Source organism: Ictalurus punctatus, chromosome 13 (genome assembly GCF_001660625.3).
Source record: "Ictalurus punctatus breed USDA103 chromosome 13, Coco_2.0, whole genome shotgun sequence".
NCBI lineage: Eukaryota > Metazoa > Chordata > Actinopteri > Siluriformes > Ictaluridae > Ictalurus > Ictalurus punctatus.
This window is the reverse complement of record NC_030428.2, coordinates 12,444,513-12,472,500: the sequence shown is the minus strand read 5'-3', so window position 1 is coordinate 12,472,500 and position 27,988 is coordinate 12,444,513. Positions and strand designations below refer to the sequence as shown.

Here is a 27,988-nt window from a genome sequence, read left to right as displayed (position 1 = left end):
TAAATTAGGCAGCAAGTGAACAGTCAGTTCTCGAAGCTGGTGGGTTGGAAGTAGGAAAAAAAAAATCGGCAAGCTGAAGGATCTGAGCGACTTTGACAAGGGCCAAATTGTGACGGTTGGATGACTTGGTCAGAGCATCTCCAAAACAGTAAAGTGTTGTGCCCAGGTTGACCCCTGCCCACCGCCGAAAGCACCTACAATAGGTACATGAATATCAGAACTGGACGATGGAGCAGTGAAAGGTGGCGGCCTGGTCTGAGAAATTACATTTTCTTTTACACCATGTGGACGGCTGGGTGCGTGTGTGTCGTTTACCTGGGGAAGAGATGGCACTAGGATGCACTTTGGGAAGAAGGCAAGCTGGTGGAGGAGGTGTAATGTTCCTGACAATGTTCTGCTGGGAAACCTTGGGATGTTACTTTGCAAGTACCACCTACCTAAACATTGTTGCAGACCAAGTACTGTACACCCCTTCCTAATGGCAGTGGCCTCTTTCAGCAGGATAATGCGCACAGGGATGGTCTGAGAAACATGACAAAGAGTTCAAGGTGTTGTCTTGGCCTCCAAATTCCCCAAATCTCAACGCGAGCATCTGTGGGACGTGCTGGACAAATAAGTCCGATCCACTGAGGATCCATCGTAACAACTTACAGGACTACATCTGCTGCTAATGTCTTGGTGCCAGATACCACAGCACACACCTTCAGAGGTCTTGTGGAGTTCATGTTTCAATGGGTCAGAACTGTTTTGGTGGCACAAGGAGGACCTACACAATATTAGGGAGGTGGTTTTAATGTTATGGCTGATCAGTGCATATTTCAAGGCAAAATCAGATTCATTGTAAGCTACATAAATGCACGATAACAAAATACATGGATTTAGATTCTGAAAGTCTGTTAACACAACCAGTGTGTTGCTACCACAGTCTGAAGGAATTCATTACATCCGAGAAGCCACCAGACAAAAAAAAAAAACAACAAACGGTAGGTTGCAAGTCGGTCATGACAAGACAAGTTTATCATCATGTTTGGTTTACATCTTACCATTCTACAGATACCACATTATAACCATTGGTATACATATATCCTGTGGCTCAGTCTTCTGTCCCTATCATATACTGTGTATGCTTCCATTTAACCAGATCATTCACAAACACGGCCTTAGCTTCTACTATTAAGCAGATGACACTCAGATAAATCTTAGTACTAGGTCCAATAGTGCTCTTCCTCCAGCCTCATGAATGTAATGCATTTATGATACATAAAATCAAGGATAAACTTCTTAAATTATCCCCTGACAAAACAGAAATTTTACTTGCTGCATCTAAATTTTTTTTAGATCAAATATCCTACAAATGTTCATAATCTAGGTATAATTTTTACAACACATACTCGTTTGAACCCACTATAGGTCATTAATAAAAATTGCTTTTGATCAGCTCCACAGTATTGCCTGGCTTCAACTCTTACTTACTGAATGCTGAAACTCTGATTTCACGTTTCATCCTTATGGTCAGATTGCCGTGATTCTCTCTTCTTTGCTATTTCTGGTACCGAAAAATTAACTTCCACATATTGAAAATTCAGATGCAAGGGTTTAGGACCTGTACTCCAGCAGTTACACCAGTTACCCATCTTGCAGAGAATAAACACAGAGAATCAACACACTCACTCACAAAGTACTACATGGCCTTGCCCTGTCTTATCTTCCTGAGCCCTTAAGGTATGTTCACACATACATCGACTCGCTGCAACAAAGCAAATGGGGACGTTCATTTTCAACAAGAGCTGGCGACTTCCGGCGATATGAACGACAGCGACCGCTGGCGACTAGATGTGGGCGTGTCTAGCGATGCGACAAAGTTGAGAAAAGTTTAACATTACGCAAATTTGGAGCACTTGGTGCAATGGGAGTGAAGCCAGCAGAACGCACATGATCTGTGACCCCCATGCTGACTGCCAGTCCGAATTGTTTCGTGGACACAGACAGTCCGGCGCTTTCGCCGCAGATAGACGGCCGCAATGGCAAAGAGCACACACTGCTTCTCCGTCATCTCATAGGATATGACGCATATATACTCTGGTGAATTTTATATACAAACACTCTCCCTCCAGAAGGTACCACCCACTGATAAATGTTACTATGGTAACCAGTAGTAGGAATGCCTACTGGCAACGTTATAGTACAGCGACTGCAGACCTACACAAATAAATGCTTAGACTTTTTATTAGAGCTGTCCAATATGACCATAATATTGATATTGTGATAAATTATGTCACAATATTCTTTTCGGGGATATCATGACTTGTTAGATTTAAATAATTTAATTACAAACTGACGAGAAGTAATTGATTTTGTACTTTTTGTATATTTTAAAATATATATATATATATATATATATATATATATATATATATATATATATTATAAATATTTTTAATATGAAAAAATGCACACAAAAAATCGTGAAATGATATTACTGTCATATCGCCCAACTCTAATCATCATCACTGATCATAAACAGTGCGTTTTAGGATCACAGTGATCCGACAACAATTCTACCTTTTGCATATCGACGCATCGTCGCATGTTGCTCTGACAGCTTCATCAGCGGTGTCAGAGTCAGTGAAAGGCGCTTTGGACGCCATGAACACTTACTAAATCAAAGGTATGAATCAGAATTATTGCTTCTTTTTACATGTGAAAACCACACGCCACTACACACATACTGTACAGTTTATACTCATGCAACAACACAAAGCTTTAAACTACAGATTTGAGATTACTTTTCACTTAAATCGTGTCGAAGGTTACATTAACGTGTTCTTCAATATTTAACCGAAAACGATTGCAAGCTGATATGCAGATTTTAAAAAATACAATATTTTCTTAGCGTTCGCTGCAAATCTACATCCCTCACGACTGTTCCCACAATGCACCGCGCCTGCACCTTCATCGTCTGTATGGTTTAGTGTGTGTTTACAGAGTGAAGGCTGCACACCGCCGCCTGCTGTCAGCGTCAGGTCAATACAAGTCGAGGTTTTTTTTCCCCCCTTTCTTTCTTTCTTTCTTTCTTTCTTCTCCCCCGTCTTTAGGCTACAACTCTTTTACTGCATACATTGAAGCGAAATTTCATTGTATTGCAGTACAACAGCACGGCACACAGGACTATATCAAGTGCAAATTCACGACAGTGTGTACAATAAAATGTACAACAAATACACAGGGCAGTGCACGCTAACTAACTAAACAAGACAACAGAACAGTGTTAGGAAAAATCGTGAAAACAACTGTATGTGACCCGTTGACTGTGAAGATACCTGTAACAGCAAGATCAAGTAAAATGTATAATCCATCCATCCATCCATCCGTCCATTTTCTTTACCACTTTTCCTACACAGGGTTACGGGGAGCTTGGAGCTTTTGTTATAATAATAATAATAATATCCATCCATCCATCCATCCATCTTCTACCGCTTACTCCATTTTCAGGGTCATGGGGAACCTGGAGCCTATCCCAGGGAGCATCGGGCAAAAGGCGGGGTACACCCTGGACAGGGTGCCAGTCCATCGCAGGGCACAATCGCATACACACTCACACACCCATTCATACACTACAGACACTTTAGACACACCAATCAGCCTACCATGCATGTCTTTGGACTAGAGGAGGAAACCGGAGTACCCGGAGGAAACCCCTGCAGCACGGGAAGAACATGCAAACTCCACACACACATGGCCCCAGCGGGACTCGAACCCCGGACCCGTGAGGCGAACGTGCTAACCACTAAGCCACCGTGCGCCCCATAATAACAACAACAACAACAACAACAACAACAACAACAACAATAATAATAATAATAATAATAGCAACAATCCATCAGTTTTCTACACTGCTTATCCTACTGGGTCCCAGGGAGCATGGGGCACGGGTGCCAATCCATCACAGGGTGCAATCACATACACATTCAAACATCCATTCATACACTACGGACACATCCATCCATCCATCTTCTATACCGCTTATCCTTTTCAGGGTCACGGGAAACCTGAAGCCTATCCCAGGGAGCATCGGGCACAAGGCGGGATACACCATGGACAGGGTGCCAATCCATCACAGGGTGCAATCACATTCACATTCACACACCCATTCATACACTACGGACACTTTGGACATGCCAATCAGCCTACAGTGCATGTCTTTGGACTGGGGGAAGAAACCGGAGTACCCGGAGGAAACCCACACAGCACAGGGAGAACATGCAAACTCCGCACACACAGGGTCGTGTCAGGAATCAAACACCCAACCCTGGAGGAGTGAGGTGAACGTGCTAACCACTAATCCACTGTATGCCCAAATAATAAAAATAATAATGATAATGATAATAATTATTGCTGTTATTATTATTATCATTATCATCATCATCATCATTATTATTATTATTATTATGATTATGATTATTATTAGATGCACAAGAAATCAAACCAAATTTCTTATCAACCCAAGTGAGGAATGTAAACATTGTGAATGTAATTAACATCATCCGAAGGTACAAATTTCCACTCTACTCTAAGTTTAATTTTATAATCCTAATGCACTGTACACAAAGGAAATTTAAATCCCAGCAAGTAGCCCCGCCACAAAGTTTTGCCTTTTTGCTTCACTATATTTATTTATTATTCATTATACTTTTAATTCATTATGTCATTTTAGAGGACTTACACATTTTTTCCCCTTTTCTTTCTTTCTGTCTTTCTTTAAGATAATACACCCAGCTCATGAACATTTTAAAAGAGTATTATATCTTCCAGTTAAAGCTTTGATCGTGTTTAATCTTATCATACACTGGTGTGTGTGTGTGTGTGTGTGTGTGTGTGTGTGTGTGTGTGTGTGATGAAACAAATCTCTGAAACACAGAAACAAATGAAACGCAAAAATGGTAATGAATTCAAATCACAACAGTTTCATATGGAAATCTTAACATTTCAGTGAGGCGCGCGCGCGCGCGCGTGTGTGTGTGTGTGTTCATAGGTGTGTCTTGGGGAAGGAGTTAATTCATCATCCTCATTGGGTTGTGAGAGTCTTTTAGCCACCGAGTCACGGGGAGACTCCGCCGATGGATGTGTCAACTTTCTCCTCTTTTATTTCACCCACTGGCACAACATGAAGACATATATCGGTATTGCTCGTGTTAAAGGACATAATCCTATGGCGTAGCATTTTTACTGCTCTTTACAAAAGCTGGCTTTCCCCCCCCCCTTTTCTTTTACATTTATATTCTAATCCACATTTTAATGATACCGTGTTGTGCTGCTAGCGTATCCAGCTAGCTAGGCAGCTATTCAGCTAGCTAATCATCTGCCGGTCAAATTCCCAGCGACTTCAGTGATGATTCAGAGGATCTTCGGCTAATGAAGCATCTCGAAGCTTTCTGTTTCCCGAAAATCTGGACTTTGTGGACTACGATACTAAAATGAAGAAGCAGTTTAATCGGATGAAACAACTCGCCAACCAGACAGTTGGCAGGCAAGTAGCTATAAATTGTTAAGCAGTTTTGTGTTGTGTTGTTGCCAGGACAGTAGCGGCTCTGCGACTGATTATTCACGCTTATCTTTCCACAACAAGCTAATTTAACTTACTGAACGCCTTCTTACAGCTAAAGTGTCTTAGATTGGGCGAACTTCCAGCATTATATAACGGCAACAGCCACATTTAGCTCTGTTTAGAGACCAGAGGCCACAACATCTGCAGTTTATGACAGTCTTTTTCACAGGATAAAAGCACATCTCGAACTCTGTATAAATAAGACGAATCAGTGCAGTGCTGAGAGTATGGCGTTTTTATTCTCGCATCTTCTCACCACAACCAGAGTTAGGAAGAACACAAAAGTGTTGAAGCTGACAAATGTAGAAAGCAAATCTGTGAATTTTTGTCCACCACCCCATGCCTTCCCTCTTGAGTCCAGTGTAATTTATGTACTTGGTATGTGCTTGTTCATCATTTCCAAACTCCTCTGCTGTGAAGCCCAGAGGCTCGGAATGGCTGTGATCTGATCAGTCTGAAGAGGTGGGTGACTGAAGCACTGTGACAAAGTCACACACAGCAAGTTTTAACTTCTGTTTCTAGTCTGTTAACTTGGTGAAGTTTAAAGCCCACAAGGCATCCAGGCAGCATTTTGGCAGTGCTATTTCTGGGCTTTGTCATGAACTGGGTTTGTAATTTGGTCCAACTGTTGCTCATCTGTAGATGGCAACTCCTTATGTAAATATCTTCACAAGTGTGTCAGAGAACATGGTGTATATGTGTTTTGGGGTTATTACACACCCTACTCAATGCCACTATGCTATTTCTAGATATGGCTCGGTTTTGTATGTCTACATGTTGGTTGTGCTTACCTTTTTATGCGCCAAAAAAACAACAACAAGTAAAGGCACAAAAAACCAACAACACAGACTTCAAAACGCAGCATGGAGCTTCATCTGAGAAACACTGACCATGTATTTTACTGCTGCGATTCATACGTAAACGTCTCAGGAGTCCCGATTTTGACTTCGAAGTCTGGTTTGATCAGCAGTGGTCTGTTATCATACTGATTGTGTGTGCTCCTTTAATACACAATCATCCTCATGACGTTAATCAAGTTAATAAGACTGTATGACAGTCATCCTTGGCAGTATTCTTGTTTTTAGTGAATGAGATCTTTTTGTTAAAGGGCAATGCTTCATCGAGTTCTGACCTGTGTGTCTGTGGGCTCATTTTTATTCTGTTTGCAATTTGATCAGTCTCTCGAGGCCTGTTTGCAGAGGCGCTGTGGTGTCTTGTTGTGACACAGACGTGGTTTCTCGCTAATGAAGTTGTAGCTCAAATGTCTCCTGCTTCAGAAGATAACCCAGACTAGTCATAATTTCACTCCAGACTCTCTTTGGGAAATACGGTTTCCAACACACCCTCTTTTCCAACTTGTTTGGATAAATCCTGAAACAGACCCTCCCATATCTTGTGCAAGGTACAAGAGGGGTTTTCCAAAACATTTAAAGTGTTTGCATTCCAAATAATTAGCACTGCTTGCGATGGACTGCAGTCGATCATACGAGAATAAAAACTATTACAGCCAGGACGTGTTTACATTCCTGTTTTGAACTGATATGGACCGTAACAGTATTAAAAGTAGCGTTTGTATGTTAAACAGCTTGTTTACTTCAAGAGCCCAGGTATTTGGCTTTAAATTCAGCCCCTATAGCTCCAAATGATAGACATGTACATCTGGAATAGTCATTCAGCAACTTGTGTATTTTGCTAACAGTAAATCAGGAGTTTGCGATGCAGAAAGCAGACTGGAGTGTTGAAGTGTCCGGGGCTGTGGGGAGGAGGTGAGGGCAGGACACACGCCTCAGCTGATCCCACAGTTCCTGTGATTGTGAGGAACCAGTACACTGTGTTTGCCATGCAGCTCCTCAAAGGAAGTCTCTCTTTATTCTGTTTTTAAACAGGAAGTCGTCCTGGGAACGTTTTATTTCTAAGAACCGAATCGAAAAACATGGGCTCCCTTGCAAGCACTGTGTTGTTGATTTTATTTAAATGATCGTCTGCAGTAATTTGCATATTGATATATTGGTCTTGTTTAATTTATTTTAAGCATTCTAGAGAAAAATAGCAAAACACTTTACCATACACTGTACATCAGGTTTTGATCATTTTATTAAAAAAAAAAAAATAAAAAATCAGTGATTGCATTCTAATTATCCTTTTGTTTATTTGTAGTGTAACTGAGTGCTTATTATAGGAATTGGGATAGACTAAGGACTTCAGCTGTTTGCTGTTCCTCTACGACTGAAGGATGACTAATTGTCAGATAATGACTTCCCTACAGTAAGACCATCAGACTGTCTTTAGTACAATAAGGAGGGTGTTCCTCCTAAGCACAAAATCCATACTGTTTCTAAGGCCAAAGTCATTTATTGTTTTATTGTGGACCATCCACTCTCATCAATCCATTCGCAATGGGCCATATAACTCAGAACATCTGCTCTCTAGCCACACGGTTAAAAGAAATTCGAGATCATTTTCCCTCACCAATACTCTGCTTAATTCATCGAAGCCCAAGACATAGCAGTACATCAAACACCATTAGCTCAGTCTGTTAGCTGAGAGGCCAAACTGTTGTTTAGATCTCTGCAGGGGGTTTTCATAGCATGAGGAGCTGGCTGCGTTTGCTGCAGCAGTCTGCTCATTAGTTCAGTAGATGCTGCATTTACGTCTTTAACTATTCTTTTGTTTGATTGAACTATTTACTTGAGGATATTGCTACAGTTTAAGTAATACTTTTATCACTGTTTCATGGTGTAGGATTCAAATGCAGGCACAATTTTTAAGAAGTTGCTAAAAATGAGTAAATTATTATTATTATTATTATTATTATTATTATGGGAATTAAGCTCTGTGTTTGTCAGTGGCTCTTCCCCTGTCTTGATATGTACTGATGTTAAGTGTGTAGACTTTGAGTGACACACCAGGAATCTCCATCTGGCTTTGTGCTTTGGATTGTTGCTCTGCTAGAAAGTCCAGTTGAGAACAACGTATAGCATCCAAGCAGACACATGCAGGTTTATCTTCTGAGATTCTTCTGTAGTCATTTTGCTTTCAGTCCTGATCTAATTTCCTGTAACACGGGACCTCACACATCTACGCAAAACCTCGGATTTACCTCTGTGTAGCAGCAGTGATTTGCTTTATAGGCCTTATTGACCCCTTTCCCTATACAGTACATATTTTTGGTAGTGAGAATAAAAATCTCGCTTTCTGTAGATGCTGTTGTGTATATAATAAGTGCCTTTTGCTGGCAAGATGCAAGTTGAGATTACTTGTAACTATTACTTTCTGTTATGTTTTGTAATCAAAGGTGCTTTAAATAGATTTGGTAAACTAACATGGCCAGTGGTGTTTGAGCCTGTTTTTCCTCATTCTGTTGTTTGATATGATCCTATGGAACTGTGTTTTTGAGCTTGTAATGCATTGGTGATTTGAGGTTCTCACTGGACATGGGACAATAGCTTGGCCCAGGCATGAGGCCAGAATGTCTTTTGAATTCTGCCTGGATTTGGTTTCAGACTTTTTCAGTCAATTTCTTTGCTCCTCTGTGTTAATTGAAAGCAGCTGTCTACCGCTGTCACAAAGTTATTATAGTGCACTTTTACCAGCGTGAGAGACTGTGCTAAGTCTAGAGCTGCAGAAGTTAAAGTTTCACACACATACAGTCAACATTAATAATGCAAATTACTGATGACTCATCAGACACTAATGCTAATATGATGTTGGTAGTAGACCTGATTACTCCATAAAGGGATAGGTTAATATTAGTGAAGGGCACAGGTTCTCGAGATACACTCACTGAGCACTTAATAAGGAAAACTATACTAATACTAGGTAGGGCCTCCATTTTCTCTCAAAACAGTCTAAATTCTTCATGTCATGGATTCCACAAGATATTAGAAACATTCCTTTGAGATTCTGGTCCATGTTGACGATTAATTTTTCAGGTGCACTTCCATGATGTAAATCTCTCGTTCTATCACATCCCAAAGGTGTTCTACTAGATTCAGATCCGGTGACTGGGAAGGCCACTGAAGAACACTGTACTCATTGTCATGTTCATGAAACCAGTTTGAGACGACTTTTATTTTGTGACCTGGTGCTTTATCAAACTGGAAGTAGTCATTAGAAGATGGGTAAATTATGGCCATGAAGTTATGCACATGGTCAGCAGCAATACCCAATTGGGTTGTGGCATTCAAGCAATGACTGATTGGTATTAACAGGCCCAAAATGTGCTAAGAAAACATTCCCCACACCATTACACCACCTCCACCAGCCATTTTACTATTCTGAGTAAACTCTAGAGACTCCCAGGAGATCAGCAGTTATAGAAATACTCAAACCAGCCTGTCTGGCACCAACAATCATGCCACATTCAAGATCACGGATGTCGCATTTTTGATTATTCTTATGGTTGATATTAACATTACTCAAAGCTGCTGGCTCATATCTGCATGATTTTACGCATTGCGCTGCAGGCACACAATTGCATAATTGCATAAATTAGTAGGTGCACAGTACAGGTGTTCCTAATAAAGTGCTCAGTGTGTTGAATATGTATGTGTGTGAGGTGTATGTGTGTATATATAGTCGGGATTGTGAACCTTTACACTATGATGTACAGAAAAATGAGAAATATTAATAAATTAAATCAATTATAGAGTTGCTAGCTACAGTTACGTTTATATAGCGCTTTTGTAGACACTGTCTTTACATAGTGGGGGCTCTCCTCAACCACCACTAGTGTGTAGCATCCACCTGGATGATGCGATGGGAGCCACATTGCGCCAGGACGCCCTCCATACATCAGCTGTTAGTTTAGAGGAGAATAGAGAGTGATGTAGCCAATTCAGAGATGGGGATTATTAGAGAACCATAATAGAGAAGGGCCAATGGGGGAATTTCACCAGGACACCCGGGTATACTCCTACTCTTTTTTACGATAAGTGTCCTGGGATTTTTAATGACTACAGAGACCTCGGTTTAACGTCTCATCTGGAAGACTGTACTGTTTTTACAATATAGTGACGGGGACACTATACTGTAAAAACAGCACAGTCTTCCAGATGAGACTATACTGGGGTATTAACTTCCACACAGACCACAAGGGGAGCGCCCCCTGCTGGCTTCCCTAATCCCACTTCCAACAGCAACCTTCGTTTTCCCCTGGAGGTCTCCCATCCAGTTCCTGGCCAGGCTCAACCCTGCTTAGCTTCAGTGGAAAACTAGGCAAGAACTGCATGGGCAACTGCATGGGCAACTGCATGGGCAACTGCATGGGCAACTGCATGGGCAACTGCATGGGCAACTGCATGGGCAACTGCATGGGCAACTGCATGGGCAACTGCATGGGCAACTGCATGGGCAACTGCATGGGCAACTGCATGGGCAACTGCATGGGCAACTGCATGGGCAACTGCATGGGCAACTGCATGGGCAACTGCATATATGGCTCTGGTGTTGCAATCAAAATTATTCAAAATTGTGTTGAACTATTTCAGTTGTTTTTGTTTAATTTGTTCATTGCAAACAGCTGAAAATCTGTACATTTTGACAATGAACCTGATTTGCAATGGGGGTTGAATAATTTTATTGCAACTGTACACAGTACACGAAGAGAACCACCAAACAGAGACATGTGTTGATATACTAGTTTACTGTTAGCCACATGCTGATAAAGCCTAAGACTATTTAAAATGGATATGTTTTTAGATAGAGGACGTAGTCTCTTATCTGAGCAATTTGAATTGACAAATGACTTGGCTTAACTCCATAACCCTTTGGATATGCAGCATAGAAACAACTTTTTATTGCAAGTAATGTGTATGATTGGAAAAAGAATTTGCACTGTTTCAAAACACTCAAAAACTGTATTGCTCATTTCTACTATCATTAAGTTAGGTTCCCAATCGTGGTCCTGGACAGGATTTTGCAGACTTATTTTGTGGTTGTTGCGGCCAGAAAAGTTTGATTTTGCTGCGGCATTATAATTTTTACATTTTTTTATTTATTTATTTATTTTTTTCAGAAACATACTTAATTACTGAACTGGTGAAATTGCAATTGCACAAAAGGCAAAAATATTATGTGCATGAAATGTTAAGATAGACTGTATGGATTCTGGCATATCCAGGGTACCTCGTGCTCAGTGTTCCCAGGTTAGGCTCCGGATCCACCTCTGATCAGGATGAAGTAGCTACTGAGGATGAATTAATGAATGTATGGGTAATGTAAATTGTAGAAACATATAAAATGTAAAAACAGTCAAGCCTAAAAAATAAATAAATAAATAAGTTAAGCCATTTTTGTCATGTTCTTTAATCTGAAACTAAAACTCATCATACTTCCTGTTCATTTATTAGTTCTATTCTATATACTTCTCGATGTAAATGAATGTCAGAGTCAGATCCTTTTTTGATATTTCAAATGTGCCTTGTTAGATGATCCTCCCTTCCTTTACAAGTATTACAGGATTATATGCAAGCAGATGTGCTGCCTTAACTTTTTCCATATAACATTCATAGTGCTGTTTTTTTTTTCTTTTCTTTTTTCCTTAAAAGAGCTGAATAGAATCAGATATACTAAATGAGAGCAAATCTAATATTACGATTTTAAATCAAATCATCTAGTATATTGTATTCTGGTTTGTATATACTGTACTGTACTGACCTCACTAATGGGATTATTATACTCTTAGTCCGTGACCTAGTGAACTAGCATGAGGATGAGAATATTTTTGTTAGTGACTACAAAGCCCTTCTGTAAGCCACTATGCATTATAGTGTCTGCTAAATGCTGTAAATGTAAATGGACTTTGCAGTTCATTGAAATGTGTACACACCCATCAGCATTGTAAACTTTTATTGTCTATTTTATTGTAATGCCTGTTGGATCCACTAAAAAGGAAAGTTAGAAGCTACCTTTTAAAGCTAAGGTGGTTTGTTTTTTAATAGTAGTGCCTCATATTTGGAAGGTGTTGATACGTTGTGTGTGAACTAAACGGGTGTTTATCCACTCTGTATATTGGAGGCACTAATCTGCACCATGGCCAAAGACCTCTTTTAGTTTACTATTATTAGTAGCTAAGCATCTGTACAGAACAGCATTACAAGGCCAATGGTGGAATGCTGAAATTCTCTGGGAAAGTGGAGCACACCAACTGCTCTCCTAGGAGCTGCTGCATGTAGACTGTTTTTTTTTTTTTTTTTCACTTAAATGCCTGCTGCCGGTTTGTCTGTTTCTGTGTATGACTGTGCTTTTTCATTGTGTGGTGTATGAAATTCATTACACGCAGTCAGCAATGATTTCTTCATGTTAATACATCTAACATCCAACCTCAAATATAGTATGCACTGCAATAAAAGCCTACTTTTGTGTGTGTGCGCGTATTGATTGTTATATCTGTTGTTTGTGTTTGCAAATAGATTTTTAGGAGTATTAATCACATCGATTTGTTGTGCTGATATGTGCTTATGTGTCGACCTGTTAATAGCATCACCTATTTATCTCTCCTGCTTTTCTCTTACAGAGCTGAAAAAACCGAAGTCCTCAGCGATGACCTGTTACAGGTGACTACTTCCTTCCATACACTTGCATTGTTTGCATTGGACGTCATTTGCTGTCTTTTGGAAAATGCCACATCAGTGCTTTATGAAAGGTTCATTGAAGCATTTTATATAAGAACTGTTTGTCAGGTTGGCTTTGTCAGCTGGCACTGTAAGATGATTTTTTTTTTTTTATTTTTTTCCCAAGAACAAAAACAGCGCGAATGTCAAGTAAAGTATACCTTACTGAAGATTTAAGTACACGTCATTCACCACTTTCAGTGTTCTGCACACTGCCTTTACCCTGTGAAACAGATCTGTCTTCAGTTGTGTGTGTTTGTTTTCTTTTTGCTAATGCAATGACTCATCATTCTGACTTGCAGTTCATCATTAGTTAAATGGTGGAAAACCTGCGAGTCACTCTGTTGTGACAGGTAGTCGCTGCTGCTAGGTAAATACTTTACAAACACAGATGCATTTTTATCATGACATGGAAGAGGATGGCTTTGAATGTGTGAACAAAATGTCAGGTAAATTACCTGCGATGTCCTAGAAAGCGTGCGCCCCACCCTGTGAAGGCCTGCAGCTCAGCATTGTGAAACCTATTGAAAAAACAATGAAGCACAGATGAGATCATTGGTTAGGAAATGGATTTTGAAAGTGCATTAGTCATATGAATGTGACAAACTAAGAATGATATCAAACGGGGAGAATTAATGAACTTATTATTATTATTATTATTATTATTATTATTATTATGACTTTGGATGTTTTGATCAGTGTTGTGAACAACTATTTGAGCTGCATGTCATGTTGTAGTTCTTTTGATTCCTCTGCTTCATCACCCCACACCCAGTTGTGTAGACTAAAGTATAGCTCAGCTTACTCTGGGCATTTACATACACTCCAGAGATGTCTGAGAATTCCCCTTTAATGCCTTTGCTTTGTAGACAGCTTGTCTGGGCAGTGTAGGTAATTAATGACATCATATCTTAGTAAATCTAGTCCACATGTGACCAGTGTAATCACTGTATGTGCTCATCCATGTACTTTCTTTATGTTGGGGAGTGGGCATTTCCCTTTTCTGTGGAAACTCGTAAAACGAGATACTAAACTGATTCCATTGCAAATGGTGCAGACCGGTGTTTGAGCTTGTTTAGTCTACTGTTGGTCTGCCGGTGTTTGGCGTGGGATGGAAACAGGGAAACATTTATAAAAGACCTTTGCATTAGCTAATCCAAACAGGATCACCCTCAGCATAAGAAGAATAGAAAGTAGTCAATGGATTCCCCTTGTTCCCATGCCAGGTGGAGGGTATCCTCTCTGTCCTTGTGCAGGAGACGCCCATGCAGGCAGAGTGTGTGGTGGTCTCAGCTGTGTGCTGCTGGAATGACATGGGAGAGTGTTGAATGGCACGAAGCGGCAGTTATCTCTGCTGCCAGACTGTGGAATTCCTGAAACCATGGTCTGTTTTGGAAAACGGCTGCAGTTCTGCTGTCATCACTCTCTCTTTTTTAATCTGTTTGTTCGTTCATTGTTGAGCTTCTTGGTATTGTATTAATTGTTGCATATTTTCATATGTTATACTGCAATACACTGTTTGTTTTACTAGAGACAGTATTGTTGGATTTTATTTCAGGTAGGGAATATTTTCTGTAAGTAAATGGACCTACATCTAGGGCTGTGCGATATATCAATATAATGTTGATATCATGATAGATGATTTCGTGGTACACTTTTCCGAGATATCGTTGGTATTAGGGCTGGGTATTGCGACCAATTTGGCGATTCGATTCTTATATGGTTTCAATTTGATTCAATATCGATTAGTTATCAGTATTTAATTTAAAATGTTAGTTTTGCAGACATGGAATCCATGTTTTAATATAAATACTGGTAACTGAAATGCTCCTACTTAGCTATCTTACTGAAATGCACATTTACTTTAACAATAGGGCCCACACGATTACATTTAATTACTTTTTACTTTGAGTAACAAACATTGTAACAAGAAATCATAAATATGTGCATACAATGCACATGAGATAAGCACAAACTGCACACCGCGCATTACTGTAAAAAAATGTATACATTGTAAGCGTGCAACAGTGAAATACTACTGTTTTGCTGATTATTTTTTTTTATATAGCTAAATTTTATATATCGTGACATCATGTTTCATAGAAATGTCCTCAAGTATCGTGATATGATTTTTCGTCACATCGCCCAGTCCTACCTACATCTCAGGCTTTCTCTGCTTAAATCCTTTGTCAGCTGTAGTGATTACCTCGTGTAATGAAGCATGCATAGCTATTACTTATTTGAAACCTCAGTGGAAAAATGTCTGAACAGGCAGCCACATCCTCAGAGAAGAATATTCTACTTGTCTCTGTGTGTCATGGGTGTAAAAAGCATATCTTTTTATGCATCTCCCTTGGGCAAGGGCGATTGAGATTTACAAGCGTTTTTTCTCTCTGTTCTCAGCGAAAGCCACTTTGTTTGCGTTTGTCTGTAGGCATTTTGTACTAACCTTAGAATTTTTTTTGTGCTTTTCACACGATATGCCAATTAGTTGATTAATACCATGCTTCAGAGCACAGTAGTGAGTGCACTGTAAACAGTATACAGTGTGGCACAAAAGCCTCAGCATGGTATTGCACAGTCTGCCTGTGGTATTTTGCAGAGGTGGTTCTTGTTGCTGCTCTGCAGCCTGGATCAGTTTTGAGCACTCTGCTGTGGTTTGCTATTGATGTATTGTATTGCTCTCCACAGATCGAACGTCGCATGGAGCTGGTGCGGGCTGTTTCCCACAACACACACAAGAGACTGGTTACATGTCTGCAGGGGCAGGTAGGCAAACACATCGAGAAGAGACATGAAAGTGTCCTTTACACTTTAAACTCCCTGGCACCCCTTTGTGTCGTCACCTCACTGTTAGATCTGCATGAACTTTGTTTTTGTGTATTGCAGAAAAAGCTCCCACTGACAGCGTTGTCACAAGCCATGCAAGATGGCGGGAGCCAACTAGGAGAGGAGTCTCTTATTGGGTAAATGTGAAATGTGTTTTATGTGACTTTAATTTTTTTTTAGTCCTTTGAAGCCGATCCATAATATGTGTGCTGTCAATCGTCTTCAGATCAGCATATAGCTAGATGTTTAGCGATACATATTCATGTGGTTATATAAAAATAATATCATTATGTTAAAATGGCTCCCAGTGCATGGTTTAATGCAGCATTTGGCAAACCCTAATGACTATAAAGTGCATTTCAGCATATTTGGCTATACTTGTTAGGAAAATGATGGAGGTGTGTGGTGAGGCGGAGAACAGACTGGCGTCTGAGCTGATGCAGCATGAGATTCAGATTGAGAAGGACATTTTAGACCCACTAAATCAGTTAGCTGAGGTAAGCACTTTCCTAGTTTAAGTTTTCATAGTTTATAGACCAAGGTTTTCATGGGCTGTGCAGTACATGATTTTTTATTTTTATTAAATATATGAGCTGATTGTGACTTCTATACATTCTCTTTCAGGTGGACATCCCCAACATACTCAAGCAGAGAAGACAACTTGCCAAGCTGGTGCTAGACTATGATTCTGCTCGAACAAGGTCATTATTTTTTTATATTATAAGGTTTGAGGTGTCAACGCTTAAGATTACTTTCCATTCACATTGTGTCAGTTATTGACGGTCATCTGGTAGTCAATAATAACCCCTGTTGTCTCACACTCAGATGGTTGCAGGCAACCAAGTCTATAATCTCGGGAACAAACACACAAGCGCTGTCCGCCAAGGCAGACTCGCTTAAAGAAGAGATGGATGAAGCAATGAACAAAATGGAGCTCTGCAAGGTAACAAACACGTCTAGACTCAGTTTTCATCATACATTGTGTTAAGAGTAGACGGTTTTTGTCTTTGAAACTGCTGAAACACTGTTTATATGCAGTCCTCATCCATGCAGTCTCAAAGGGATATAGAAAACCAAGGGTGAAGCACAATTTCTCTCCAGAGAAATGAGCAGATTAGGACATTCCTAATTTAGAATGACTATTGTCCCACTGTGTTTAGCTAGTTATCAAACACCCACTTTCTCCTATATCCATGCTGTCATACCATGGAACAAATTTTCCAAATGTAAAATGTATAAAGCATTAATGCATTGGTTCACTTTGTGTGTGTGTGTGTGTGTGTATGTGCGTGCGTGCATGCATATTGCTGTTAATTTATATATAGCTTGTTTTTATTTGTGTTGAAATAAATATTTAAGATCATAATTGTGTTATTAGTGATCAGTTGCTTTTTGCCTGTCTCTGTTTTAGGATCAACTCTCTGCCGACCTGTACAATTTCTTTTCAAAAGAGGGGGACTATGCACGCTACTATGTAACGGTAAGTGCGTTAAGTGGTTTGTAGGCAGACATTACTGTGGTCAGTAATTATTACTGTAATTTGACTTTATTCCATATTTCTCTTTCCAGTGGTCTCAATTTGTTTTCTGTTTTTAGTTATTAGAGGCTCAGGCGGATTACCACCGAAAATCTCTCTCTGTGCTGGAAAGTGTCCTGCCAACCATTCAGGCACAGCAAGGTGTGACAGCTCCTCTGACTGCTGTTGGGTTTTGTTTATTATACTGTTTCAATAGAATACAATGGAACAGTTTGAGCAATTGTTATACAGCTGAATATTTTTTACAAACACTCCAGTTCTTCTGAACAAACAATAAGTGCAGCAATTTGCATTAACATGACGTTATGTTCAAGCTGTTCTTTATTTCGTTATTTGCTATCTAAATGTAGGCTTTGTGTGCTATAAATTGTTATTCTGAGCTTCATCTGTGGTGTCAAGCTGGTGTACTCAACAACCCAGCATGTGAACTATGAGTCACACCTCTTCTTTTCACCCACCTCCTTCATCAATCATCAGCAAAGAAAAGGGGGGAAGAGAAGATACCTTGATCTCGATTGGTTACAACAGTTACTTCCTGAATTCAGCCAATGTCCGGGGGGAAAAAAAAAGAACAATTTAAAAAAGCATACATTTCATCTATGTAACCTCACCCTTATTGTGTGTTTGGTCAGACTCATGGACAGAGAAGCCAGCATTTGGAACAGGCTTGGATGAGCACCTGAAGCGGAGTAGCAGAGAGATAGCGCTACCTATAGAGGCCTGTGTGATGATGCTGTTGGAGACGGGCATGAAGGAAGAGGTATGAGAAACAACAGAGGCCATCTGATGCCTAATGAAAAACAACACAAAATGGCATGCTCTTGCATGTAATCTAGAAAACAATTAGAGGATGTCAAATGGGAAGTGTACACCAAATAATCTGAGATCAGGTTATTAATATCTGCAAAATGTGTGTTTTTAAAATTTTTTTATAAATGGTGTGTTTGCTACATGGCTCTCCTTTTGCTCCCTGAACAGGGTCTTTTCCGAATAACTGCAGGAGCCTCTAAACTGAAGAAGCTTAAGGCAGCGCTGGACTGCTCCACCTCTCAGCTAGAGGAGTTCTATTCTGACCCACATGCAGTTGCTGGTATAAAAACAGGCTTTTCTCCTGTAATACTGAAATAATGTCATTTATTGTTCATTTCTGGATTTTCTTTTTTCTTTTTTTTTTTTTTTTTTTTTTTTTTAAATTGTCTGATTAGGGGCTTTGAAGTCCTACCTGAGGGAACTGCCAGAGCCTCTTATGACTTATGAATTCTATGATGAGTGGATTCAGGCATCCAAGTAAGCCAGTTCATGACGCTATACAAGAAGGAATAATTCAAATATTGTTTTCTTTAGTAATTTAGAACCACACGAGATAAACAAAATTTATTTTTTAGTTGAGCCATTTTTCTTTTTAATTTTTTTGACATACTGTATTCAAATCTTTCTAGTATATCTGACCCAGACAAACGGTTACAAGCTTTGTGGATGACCTGTGATCAATTACCAAAGAACAACAAAGCCAACTTTAGGTGAGGTTGTCAAAAGTATTTAAATGGAACAGACATCCTGCCATAAAATTTGACCGATCACTGATTCCATTTCATAAGGTATCTGGTGAAGTTCCTTGCTAAGCTTGCTCAAGAAAGTGAAATAAACAAGATGACCCCCAGCAACATCGCAATTGTCTTGGGACCGAATCTGTTATGGGCAAAAACAGAGGGGTGAGATTTTTTTTCTTATTTCAGTAAAATGTGTATGTTATGGTCTCTGCAGGCCCTAAAGTGTTATGCCTTCAATCACAGGAGCCTAGCAGAAATGGCAGCTGCTACCTCTGTCCACGTCGTTACTATTATTGAGCCCATCATTCAACATGCAGACTGGTTTTTCCCTGAAGGTGAGAACTATATCATTGAATTGTTCACCCCTAAGAAAAGGCATTTAAAATGATTAAGTAAAGATGGTGTATATACATGTTATCTATTTAGATGTGGAGTTCAATGTATCCGGCATGTTTTCAATGCCCACCCCCATGACAAACCATGTCAACCATCTGACCCTACCCGACTATGACTCGGGTACAATAGAGAGGAAGAGACCTAATAGTATGGTGGGACCTGATGGTGACGTGGCCAAACGAGACAGGTACAATCACTAACAATAAACATCACACAAAATATCAGTGACCAGGCTGTCATCACTCCAAATTATCTTCTAATGCTTTATCAAGATTCACCTGAAGTGTAACATTGTCCACTAGTAAAACTCCATGCACTGCTGATTCAGTAATACATTTTCTGAGCAACTGATTCTGTAGCTTTCTGCTTCACTGTGGGTAGTGTAGGCACATCTGCGGGTGCAAATACCTTTTTTCCTGTTCTATTCTGTGTGTGGTGTTGCTCACTTGGGCTCATCTCTGCACTTGTGGAGTCTTCACTGTCTCTCTTCCCTTCAGCTCTGCTAACAAATTAATGGAGCACAATCCCCGTAGAGGCAGTACACTAACTAGAAAGCAGCACGCTTCCCCTGCCTTCCAGCCCCCTCTGCCCCCGGTGGAGGCTGTCAGTATTGCAGGAGGCCAGCCTGTAGCTGAGCTCCTAATACAGCAGCCTGCACCAGAGGGCCTGGGTATGGAGGCCTGCCAGCCTAGCTTGGCACTGGGGATGGCAGCCCTAGCAGCAGCACAGCAGCTTCTAGCCCAACAAACGGAGGAGCTCAGGTAAGAGGTATAGCATTGCTCTATCGAACCTGCGAGTCACCTTGCTTACTGTTGTGTGAAAATGGCCCCGCTTGCTTTTTTTATTTGGTCTGTGTCCATTCATAATGAGTAGACAGACCTGTTTTCAGTATTTGTATATGCCATCTAGTGTCTGTTATGAGTGTACAGTAAGTTATGCACTGGACACTCATATTGGCTTAAGACACCCTTTGTACCTTAGTAGTTTGTGTCCCTGGTCTTACTGGTTACAGTTAAACCATTTTAGTTACTTAGACAAATAAACCCACTGTTTTTCTGTAATATCCAACCATAAATATAATTTTGTACTTCCAAACAGGTACTGGAAAAAATAATATTAACTAATAATGTCACATTTCACCTCCCCTCTCCCTACCCCCACTTTTCACTGTGCACAAAGCCTGTTTTGAAATCCATCACATCATGGAAGGAAAATATTTTATGATTTCCTTTTCCTGTTGTCTTTGAAGAACACATAACTTGTGTAGGTATTCCATGTAAGACTAGTCTGGATATTTTCCTGAATCACAATATTTGCCTTTTGCACGATATAGTAGTCACATGCAAAATGTTTTGACAGTATTGTGACAAAATCTGTTAGACGTTAGTCAATGTATGAATCATTCCTAAAGAGTTCACAGCATGAAATGCTGTTTTGTTCTCATTTCATGAAAGCATACATTTGCTTATGTATTTTGGCAGTTTAAAGTCGAGTGACGCAGCATCCACACCTCAGAGAAATGGTTGTGGAAGTTCACATCTGAGTGTGGCATCTCCAGCAACGGGATCATCAGGACACAGCCCTCTGTTGGCACGCAGAGGTAGACGCACCACTTTATCATTTAATGCACACTAAAGAATCATTTGACTAATTCTGATCTGAAATTTTTAATCTGCTTGCCATAGTTATTAAAAAGCCGGCTCCTGCTCCTCCTAAACCAACCAATCCACCTTCAGGTCAGCCGGGCAGCCAGTCAGCTCCACAGTCTTCATGTGGGACTCCTCAATTCCTCTCTCCATCTCCAAGACCTCTCTCCACTAACTCTCCAAGCAGTCTTAGCCCCACTCAGTTAGTAATTCAGTCTAGCACGTTACCTCGGCGCTATTCAGGCAACCAGCCTCCCCTCCAGGCCCCCAACCATCCACCCCCAGAGCCCCCCAGCCAGGCCAGTGTTTCTCCACCTCAGCCCACAGCAGTCGGAGATCCAGGAGAGGAGCCGTCTCCACCCAGTACTCCCAGTCCCCCTAAAACTCCTCCACTTTCCATGGTCCCTCCTGAAAATGCAAGCACAAATGTTTCCCCATTTCCGTCTGGCTCCCTTCCTCGGTCTCGACCAGTGCCTAAACCACGCAACAGACCCACTGTTCCGCCTCCACCACAGCCTCAGTGTGTGGCCAGCGACACCAGTGACACAAATGACATCTGGAGTGCTGCCTACAAAATGATGGGTTAGTCAACATCTATTGCAACATTGTCAATTCCTGTTGTTTTAGACATGAATACTAATTGTTGTACTAACATGCAGGCATGTTTTTTCTGTATGTGACATTTACCATTTCTGACAAATATGTACATTCTTAATGCTGTAGCTTTAAGGTTTCCTTTCACTGGAACTAAGGGTCCCAAACCTGTTCCAGCATGATCATCCCCTTCCATAAAGGGGATCCATAAAGACATGGTCCATAAAGACATGGTTTGCCAAGGCTGATGTGGAAGAACTCAAATGGCCTGCACAGAGCACTGATCTGAACCCCATTGAACACCTTTGGGATGAATAGAAACACTGACCCAGGCCTTCTCTCCAAGGCCTTATTTCTACAAGATTTTGGAGTATGTCAGTTTTTCATTTGTGCCCATTCAGTCAGAAGATCATATGTGAGATCAGCCACTGATGTTGGATGAGCAGGCCTTGCTTACAATCAATATTCTAATTCATCCTATAGGTGTTCAGTGGGGTTGAGGTCAGGGCTCTGTGTAGGCCAATTGAATTCCTCCACACCAAATTCTTAAACCATTTCTTTATGGATGTTGCGTTGGACACAGTCGCACAGTTAGGCTGGAACAGGACAGGGCCTTCTCCAAACTGTTTCTACAAGGTTGGAAGCATACAATTTTCTAAAATGTATTTGTATGCTGTAGCAGTAGCATTAACATTAACTTTCACTGGAACTAAGGGACCCAAACCATGAAATGGCCGAGCTGTTGTTGCTCCTAGACGCTTACTTTTCGCAATAATAGCACTTGCAGTTGACTGTGGCAGATGTAGCAGGGCAGAAATTGTATGAACTAACTTGTGGCAAGGGTGGCATCCTGTCACAGTGCCACATGTACTGCCAATGTTGGTCTATGAAGATCGCATGGCTATGTGCTTGATTTTATGCAACACCTGAGCAAAATAATTAGGAGGAGTGACCCCATACTTTTGGCCATATAGTGTAGAACCAGTGGTCATCAACTGGGGACAGCAGTCTGAATACAGATCCAGCAAATTATTTTGAATATGTAAACCGAATATTTGAAAAAAAAAAAATTGTAGCAGACCAGATAAATGTATGACAACTTGTTGTAGTTCAGTGACCCTAGTTTTCTAAACATGAAGCAGCCTGCCTTCTGTAGTAGATCCTCGGTTGTGGCATAAAGCCACATGCATTTACAGTACCCTGCACTAATATTGGCACCCTTGGTAAATATGAGCAAAGAAGGCTGTGAAAAATTGTCTTTATTGTTTAACCTTTTGATCTTTTGTTCAAGCAGTTCACAAAAATACATTGCTCTCATGGATATCAAATGACTGCAAACAAAACACAGGTTTTTATATATATATATATATATATATATATATATATATATATATATATATATATATATATATATATATATATATATATATATATATTAATATATAATATAATATAATATAATATAATATAATATAATATAAAACGCTTGGGTTTGTTTTTGGATGAGAGTAGAGGCTTTTTTCTTCAAACCTTCCCAAACAACTTGTGGTGATGTAGGTGACTTCGGATTGTAGTTTTGGAGACTTTCTGACCCCAAGACGCAACTGTCTTCTGCAATTCTCCAGCTTTGATCCTTGGAGATTTTTTTGGCCATTCAAATCATCCTCTTCACAGTGCATTGAGACGATATAGACACACGTCCAATTCCAGGATGATTCATAACATTTCCAGTTGACTGGAACTTCTTAATTATTGCCCTGATGGTGGAAATGGGCATTTTCAATGCTTGTGCTTTTTTTCTTATAGCCACTTCCCATTTTGTGAAGCTCAACAACCTTTTGCCGCACATCACAGCTATATTCCTTGGTCTTGCCCATTGTTATGAATGACCTGAGGAAATTTGGCCTATATGTTACCTCATATTTTTACCCCTGTGAAACAGGACGTTATGATTGAACAATTTCTTGTTCCTAGTCACCCAGGTGTACTAATAAAAAAAAAATTGAAATATCAATATACTTCATATATATTTTTCTCATATGAATTCATAGGTATGCCAATAATTGTTGCACACCTATATTTAACAAAGATATTTTTTGGATTAAACTGTTTTCTTTGAAGTTGTTTGATATCCATGAGAGCAGAGTATTTTGTGTTTTTTTTTTTGTTTGTTTGTTTGTTGTTGTTTTTTTATAAACAAAAGAGGTTAAATAATAAAGACAGTTTTTCCACAGACTTCTTTGCTCATATTTACCAAGGGTGCCAATATTAGCGGAGGGCACTGTATGTCAATTATATAGCCGAGTACAGCTCATCAGACCAGGGACTAGCTACCGGCCTAAATATGTTAGTTCAGAAAAGATAAGACTTTTCACAGACTTTCATAGATTTTTCATTTTAATTATATCAAATTCAAACAGACATGTCACACACCATGGCACTTGTCAAAAGTGTCTGAAGGATCACTGTAAAACAGATCACTCTGAATTGACTTATTTATAGTCATAAACGAATCATTTATGGGTGAGAATTAAAAGGTAATTGTTGTCCCCTTTCAGTCAATTTGGTTGCTTAATCAGACATTTGTAAGCAAGTAATTTTTTGTAACTTGGACCATTACAAATTTTACTAGAATAAACCTGAGCTAGCAGTACCATCGTATATCAGTAATGTTTGGACAGACAGCACAACCAAGCATAAACAAGCCTGCTTTGCTATAAAAAGTCTAGAAAACTTTTTTATACTGTAGAATATCCTAAAGCCTGGGTGGACACTAACTTTACTGTATTTGTTCAGAACCAGGGATGTCATTCAAAGGGCTAAACCGAGTCCTTGTTCCTGACATTGACCCAGAACAACAACCTGTTGCTCAGCTGAAGGATTCAGACTTGGACTCGGAGAGCACCGTCCTGTGAAGGTGAGGATTTGGCTGCCATAAACCTGTTACCTGTTCCTCACATCCCAAGGACTCTCTTAAATGCTGCTGCTCCTTCCCTTTCACCAAGTCTTCGTCAGCTTGGTTGCATTTCACCAAAGATTTGGACCTTCAGTAGCACCCGCAGGAATAGCGGCATGGACATATTGCATGGCACCAAACAGGTTTAAAGCGATCACACTAAATTTCATTTTATTGTAAGAATACTGGGAAATAGGTTGAGGTACTAGTTGGTGTATCTTAAGTGGCCTTAGTTTAAAAAAAAAAAAAAAGGAAAAAAAAGTAAGAGAGAACAAAGCATATTAAGCTTGGGATGATATTAAGCTGAAACCATATATTGTGACTTTAGAGTGTACCTTGTGACTGCAGGTTTCCAGTCAGCTAATATACTCGACTCTTAATTTTATGTATGGAAACTGTCCTACATCTGTTTCTATCAACACATTCCCTAAGGCTTATGTACATCTCAGTAGTTCTGTTTTTCATTTGAAAGTCTTAGTCCTCTCGTGTTTAGCTGAATTTCCTGCAATTTATTATCAATATAGCCTATTACCTACAGTATAAAAATGTACACGCGTCACAAGGTTAGTATTCTTCAGCCGTTAATGTTTTCCTAAACCTAGGGCATTAATGTGATCAGTCCCTCATAACTAATTTTAAAGCATTAAGTCATCTGTGTGTAACAATTTGGTTATCTGTGTATGAAATCTAGAATGAAACATTTCACAGGCAGTGTGTTAATTTAACTATTTCCTAAATGACAGACGGAGAAAAAACTGACAAATGACACAACCCTGACAGTCTGTGACCTTGCTGGACGGAAACACTGTGTGGTATACTGAATATTTTACTGTGTTAAAAAACAAAAAACAAACCACAAGATCTTGAATGATGGCAAGTGACAAAATCATATACACTAAGGATGACCTTTATAGTATGTTTGTTCACAGGCCTTGCCTTTACCTTGCTGCCTTACCCATTATAACATTTGGAAAATGAACTAAAGCTATATATGTTGATGGTGTACAAAGAAGAAACTTTTGAAATGAGAAATTTAGGGGGGGCAAAATGCTTGCTGTTACTGCTTTACCATTAATTAATAAAGCACAATACCAACTGCTTTATGGCTTTTTAATTATGTGTCAGTGACATCTTGCTTTGTAAATATCCCTTGTTGCATTCTAAGGGTCTTTTGTTCTTTACCACTCTGACTTCCAGTAGAGTCGATGATTGGTTGACCCACAGTTTCTAATAACACAAACATGACAAATCTGAATACTTTAAATGACATAACATTTACCTGTGTCCATGAGGATGTTGACTGGTTTTGTGTCACTATTAAGGAAGGTAGTGGGAGAATGTAGCACTTGGCTCTTGCAGAGGTGAATAATGGTTTCCTCTTCCAGCACAAGAGCCTGTTCCTTTGTGTTTTGCCCTTCACAAATAACCTGCAGAGTGACATTTGGAAATATTACACAGGCAGCTTAATGTTTTCCTCCTCTCCACTACAATAATGATGTATACACAGTAATATGTACTCCGAGACTGACTGGCTGAGGGTTCTTTTAATGTTTAAAAGAGTTTCTAAACCTGTAGTAATAGGACACATTAGACAAACTTTCATTTGCAATTGTCTTTAGCCCTGTCTGGAGCAGGAAAGCAGAGCTTCTCAGGTCTGGGTGGGGTTATTTGGGGGAAAGGCATGTCCGTGTTTTCACTACAGTTCTCCTCTCAGGTAGCAGAAGACTTGCAAACCTTTAAACTCCTGAAGTGATGTAATGGAATTGAGCAAAAGAGCAAACTCGCAAGAAACAACACTGAAGAAGTAAGTCATGTTAGGCTGTATGTCAAATCACGGTATGTATAAGAAAAACATGAATCCTGTCAGCACTATATTAGTTTTTAAAATCTCAGAAGGAATGTCAAAAATGTCCAGTGCTTGATGTGCAGGTATCCTGAATATAAAAAGTGCAAAAATGTAATGAGACAAAGATGATACCATAATAGAACCAGTGTATGTAAAGGGAAATATTTCTCATAAGCCAGGAAGCTAGTGTCAGGGTTTACATGACAGAATCTGCAGGCTAGTTGCTAAGCAGCAGAAACCCGAGCCTCAAAAAGACACACAGAAAAGTGTCTGTAGACTCATGAGCAAAGGAAAAGTAACAGGTGCTAGGACACATTTTTATGCATTCATGAAATGTTCTGGGGCTCAGTGTACAAATGTGATTCATACGTTTCTCTTTTTTCCTACCCTTATTTACCAAAGTAGGTATGTGAAAATGTATCAGCATTTGGTGCAGTATCTCTTTAAGGCACTGAATATGCAAAGCTTTTACACTTCTGTATGTGGCTGTGGCTGCAAACAGATGTTTATGCACCTTTAGCAGATATGTGCAGTATTTATAAATCACTGCGAGGCTGTGTGGGACGAGCAGCTCATCTGGCTGTGTGTGTGCAGCTACATGGGTTTTGTTCACTGGTACATTCATCATTCGGCTGCTCCACAAGGAGAACAATCGAACTGACAAGCTGTGAGAAACTACCAGTATCCTGCAATCCTTCAGTAATGAGCTTTAACATAAAGGGGAATATAACATAAAATGATTCAGTGTAAATTTGTCCCTGGCCTTAACTGAATTAATCTTCTGTCACCTGGATAATAACTGTGGAGCAGTCTATCTCTTACTTAGAGCCTTCCTCCATTTCACTCAGTTTTGTTAGGATCTGTGGATCTGTCCACTTCATATGTGGACTGGAAAGAACAATAAATGTATAAAGTTATAACAATATACAAATATATTTAAACCATGTTTAATGACCGCATACCTCTAACAGATGGATAATGGAGTTAACCCAGTAACAACCCCTCTTGTTTTTTCCCCCGCAATTTGTATAGAAACTCTTCATAGTATTCTGAAAGAAAACAAGTGTAGCTTAAGCTTCTTCTGCTATAAATACTTTAACATGCGATCCAATATTCGCCTTACATACACCTTACTTACAAGATGGACTAACAAGATAAGTGCATGTCATGTCTAGCCTCAGCTAGTCAGCTCAGTCATGTTTACCAGTTACTGCACTACGTTTTTCCCTTTCGCTTATCCAGTTCTGGTTTATTTTTGCTATACAAACCAGTCCGAATAATGCCTCTCTTGGGGGGGGATATGTATGTAAATACTGTCAATTAAAGTTCTCTCAAAATAAACCGACAAGCTAAACAACTAAATAGCCAGTAACTAGCTCATGAGATTGTTAGCAATTAGTATGTCTGAAAAATAGT

General features: G+C 39.8%; 2 protein-coding genes across 8 annotated transcripts in view; one reads left to right on the top strand and one right to left on the bottom strand.

The window, feature by feature from the left end:
• The window catches only part of lcmt1 (leucine carboxyl methyltransferase 1), a 13,820-nt gene extending 10,860 nt beyond the window's left edge, over window positions 1-2,960 (bottom strand). Inside the window, exons 1-2 of one of the 3 annotated variants that reach the window (XM_017482561.3) lie at window positions 2,787-2,960; window positions 2,563-2,657 (exon numbers count right to left, since the gene is read on the bottom strand). In XM_017482561.3, coding sequence (XP_017338050.1) covers window positions 2,563-2,648 — 86 coding nt within the window. In that variant the 5' untranslated portion in view covers window positions 2,649-2,657; window positions 2,787-2,960. 3 annotated transcript variants of the gene reach the window in all.
• Window positions 2,961-5,041: 2,081 nt separating this feature from the next.
• On the top strand, window positions 5,042-25,825 carry arhgap17a (Rho GTPase activating protein 17a). 5 transcript variants are annotated; one of them, XM_017483924.3, is made up of 21 exons: window positions 5,046-5,180; window positions 5,379-5,527; window positions 13,122-13,161; window positions 15,910-15,987; window positions 16,108-16,184; window positions 16,433-16,544; window positions 16,672-16,748; window positions 16,873-16,990; window positions 17,459-17,527; window positions 17,644-17,725; window positions 18,217-18,344; window positions 18,563-18,674; window positions 18,790-18,871; window positions 19,024-19,104; window positions 19,183-19,296; window positions 19,378-19,469; window positions 19,561-19,717; window positions 20,028-20,291; window positions 21,012-21,130; window positions 21,216-21,758; window positions 24,567-25,825. In XM_017483924.3, the coding sequence occupies exons 2-21, from the start codon at window positions 5,475-5,477 to the stop codon at window positions 24,683-24,685; spliced, it is 2,517 nt and encodes an 838-aa protein (XP_017339413.1). In that variant the 5' UTR covers window positions 5,046-5,180; window positions 5,379-5,474; the 3' UTR covers window positions 24,686-25,825. The 5 variants fall into 5 exon arrangements, with proteins under 5 accessions (XP_017339414.1, XP_017339412.1, XP_047015387.1 ...); XM_017483925.3 differs by having other exon boundaries at window positions 5,042-5,527; window positions 21,267-21,758; XM_017483923.3 differs by having other exon boundaries at window positions 5,043-5,527.
• Window positions 25,826-27,988: the final 2,163 nt, after the last annotated feature.

What these genes read in the sequence shown, in the direction of transcription:
- arhgap17a (XM_017483923.3), top strand. Translation starts at nt 5,475, where the DNA reads ATGAAGAAGCAGTTTAATCGGATGAAACAACTCGCCAACCAGACAGTT. An exon ending in TTACATGTCTGCAGGGGCAG is followed by an intron (nt 15,988 to 16,107) that starts GTAGGCAAACAC and finishes TGTGTATTGCAG; the next exon opens with AAAAAGCTCCCACTGACAGC. An exon ending in AACCATTCAGGCACAGCAAG is followed by an intron (nt 17,726 to 18,216) that starts GTGTGACAGCTC and finishes GTGTTTGGTCAG; the next exon opens with ACTCATGGACAGAGAAGCCA.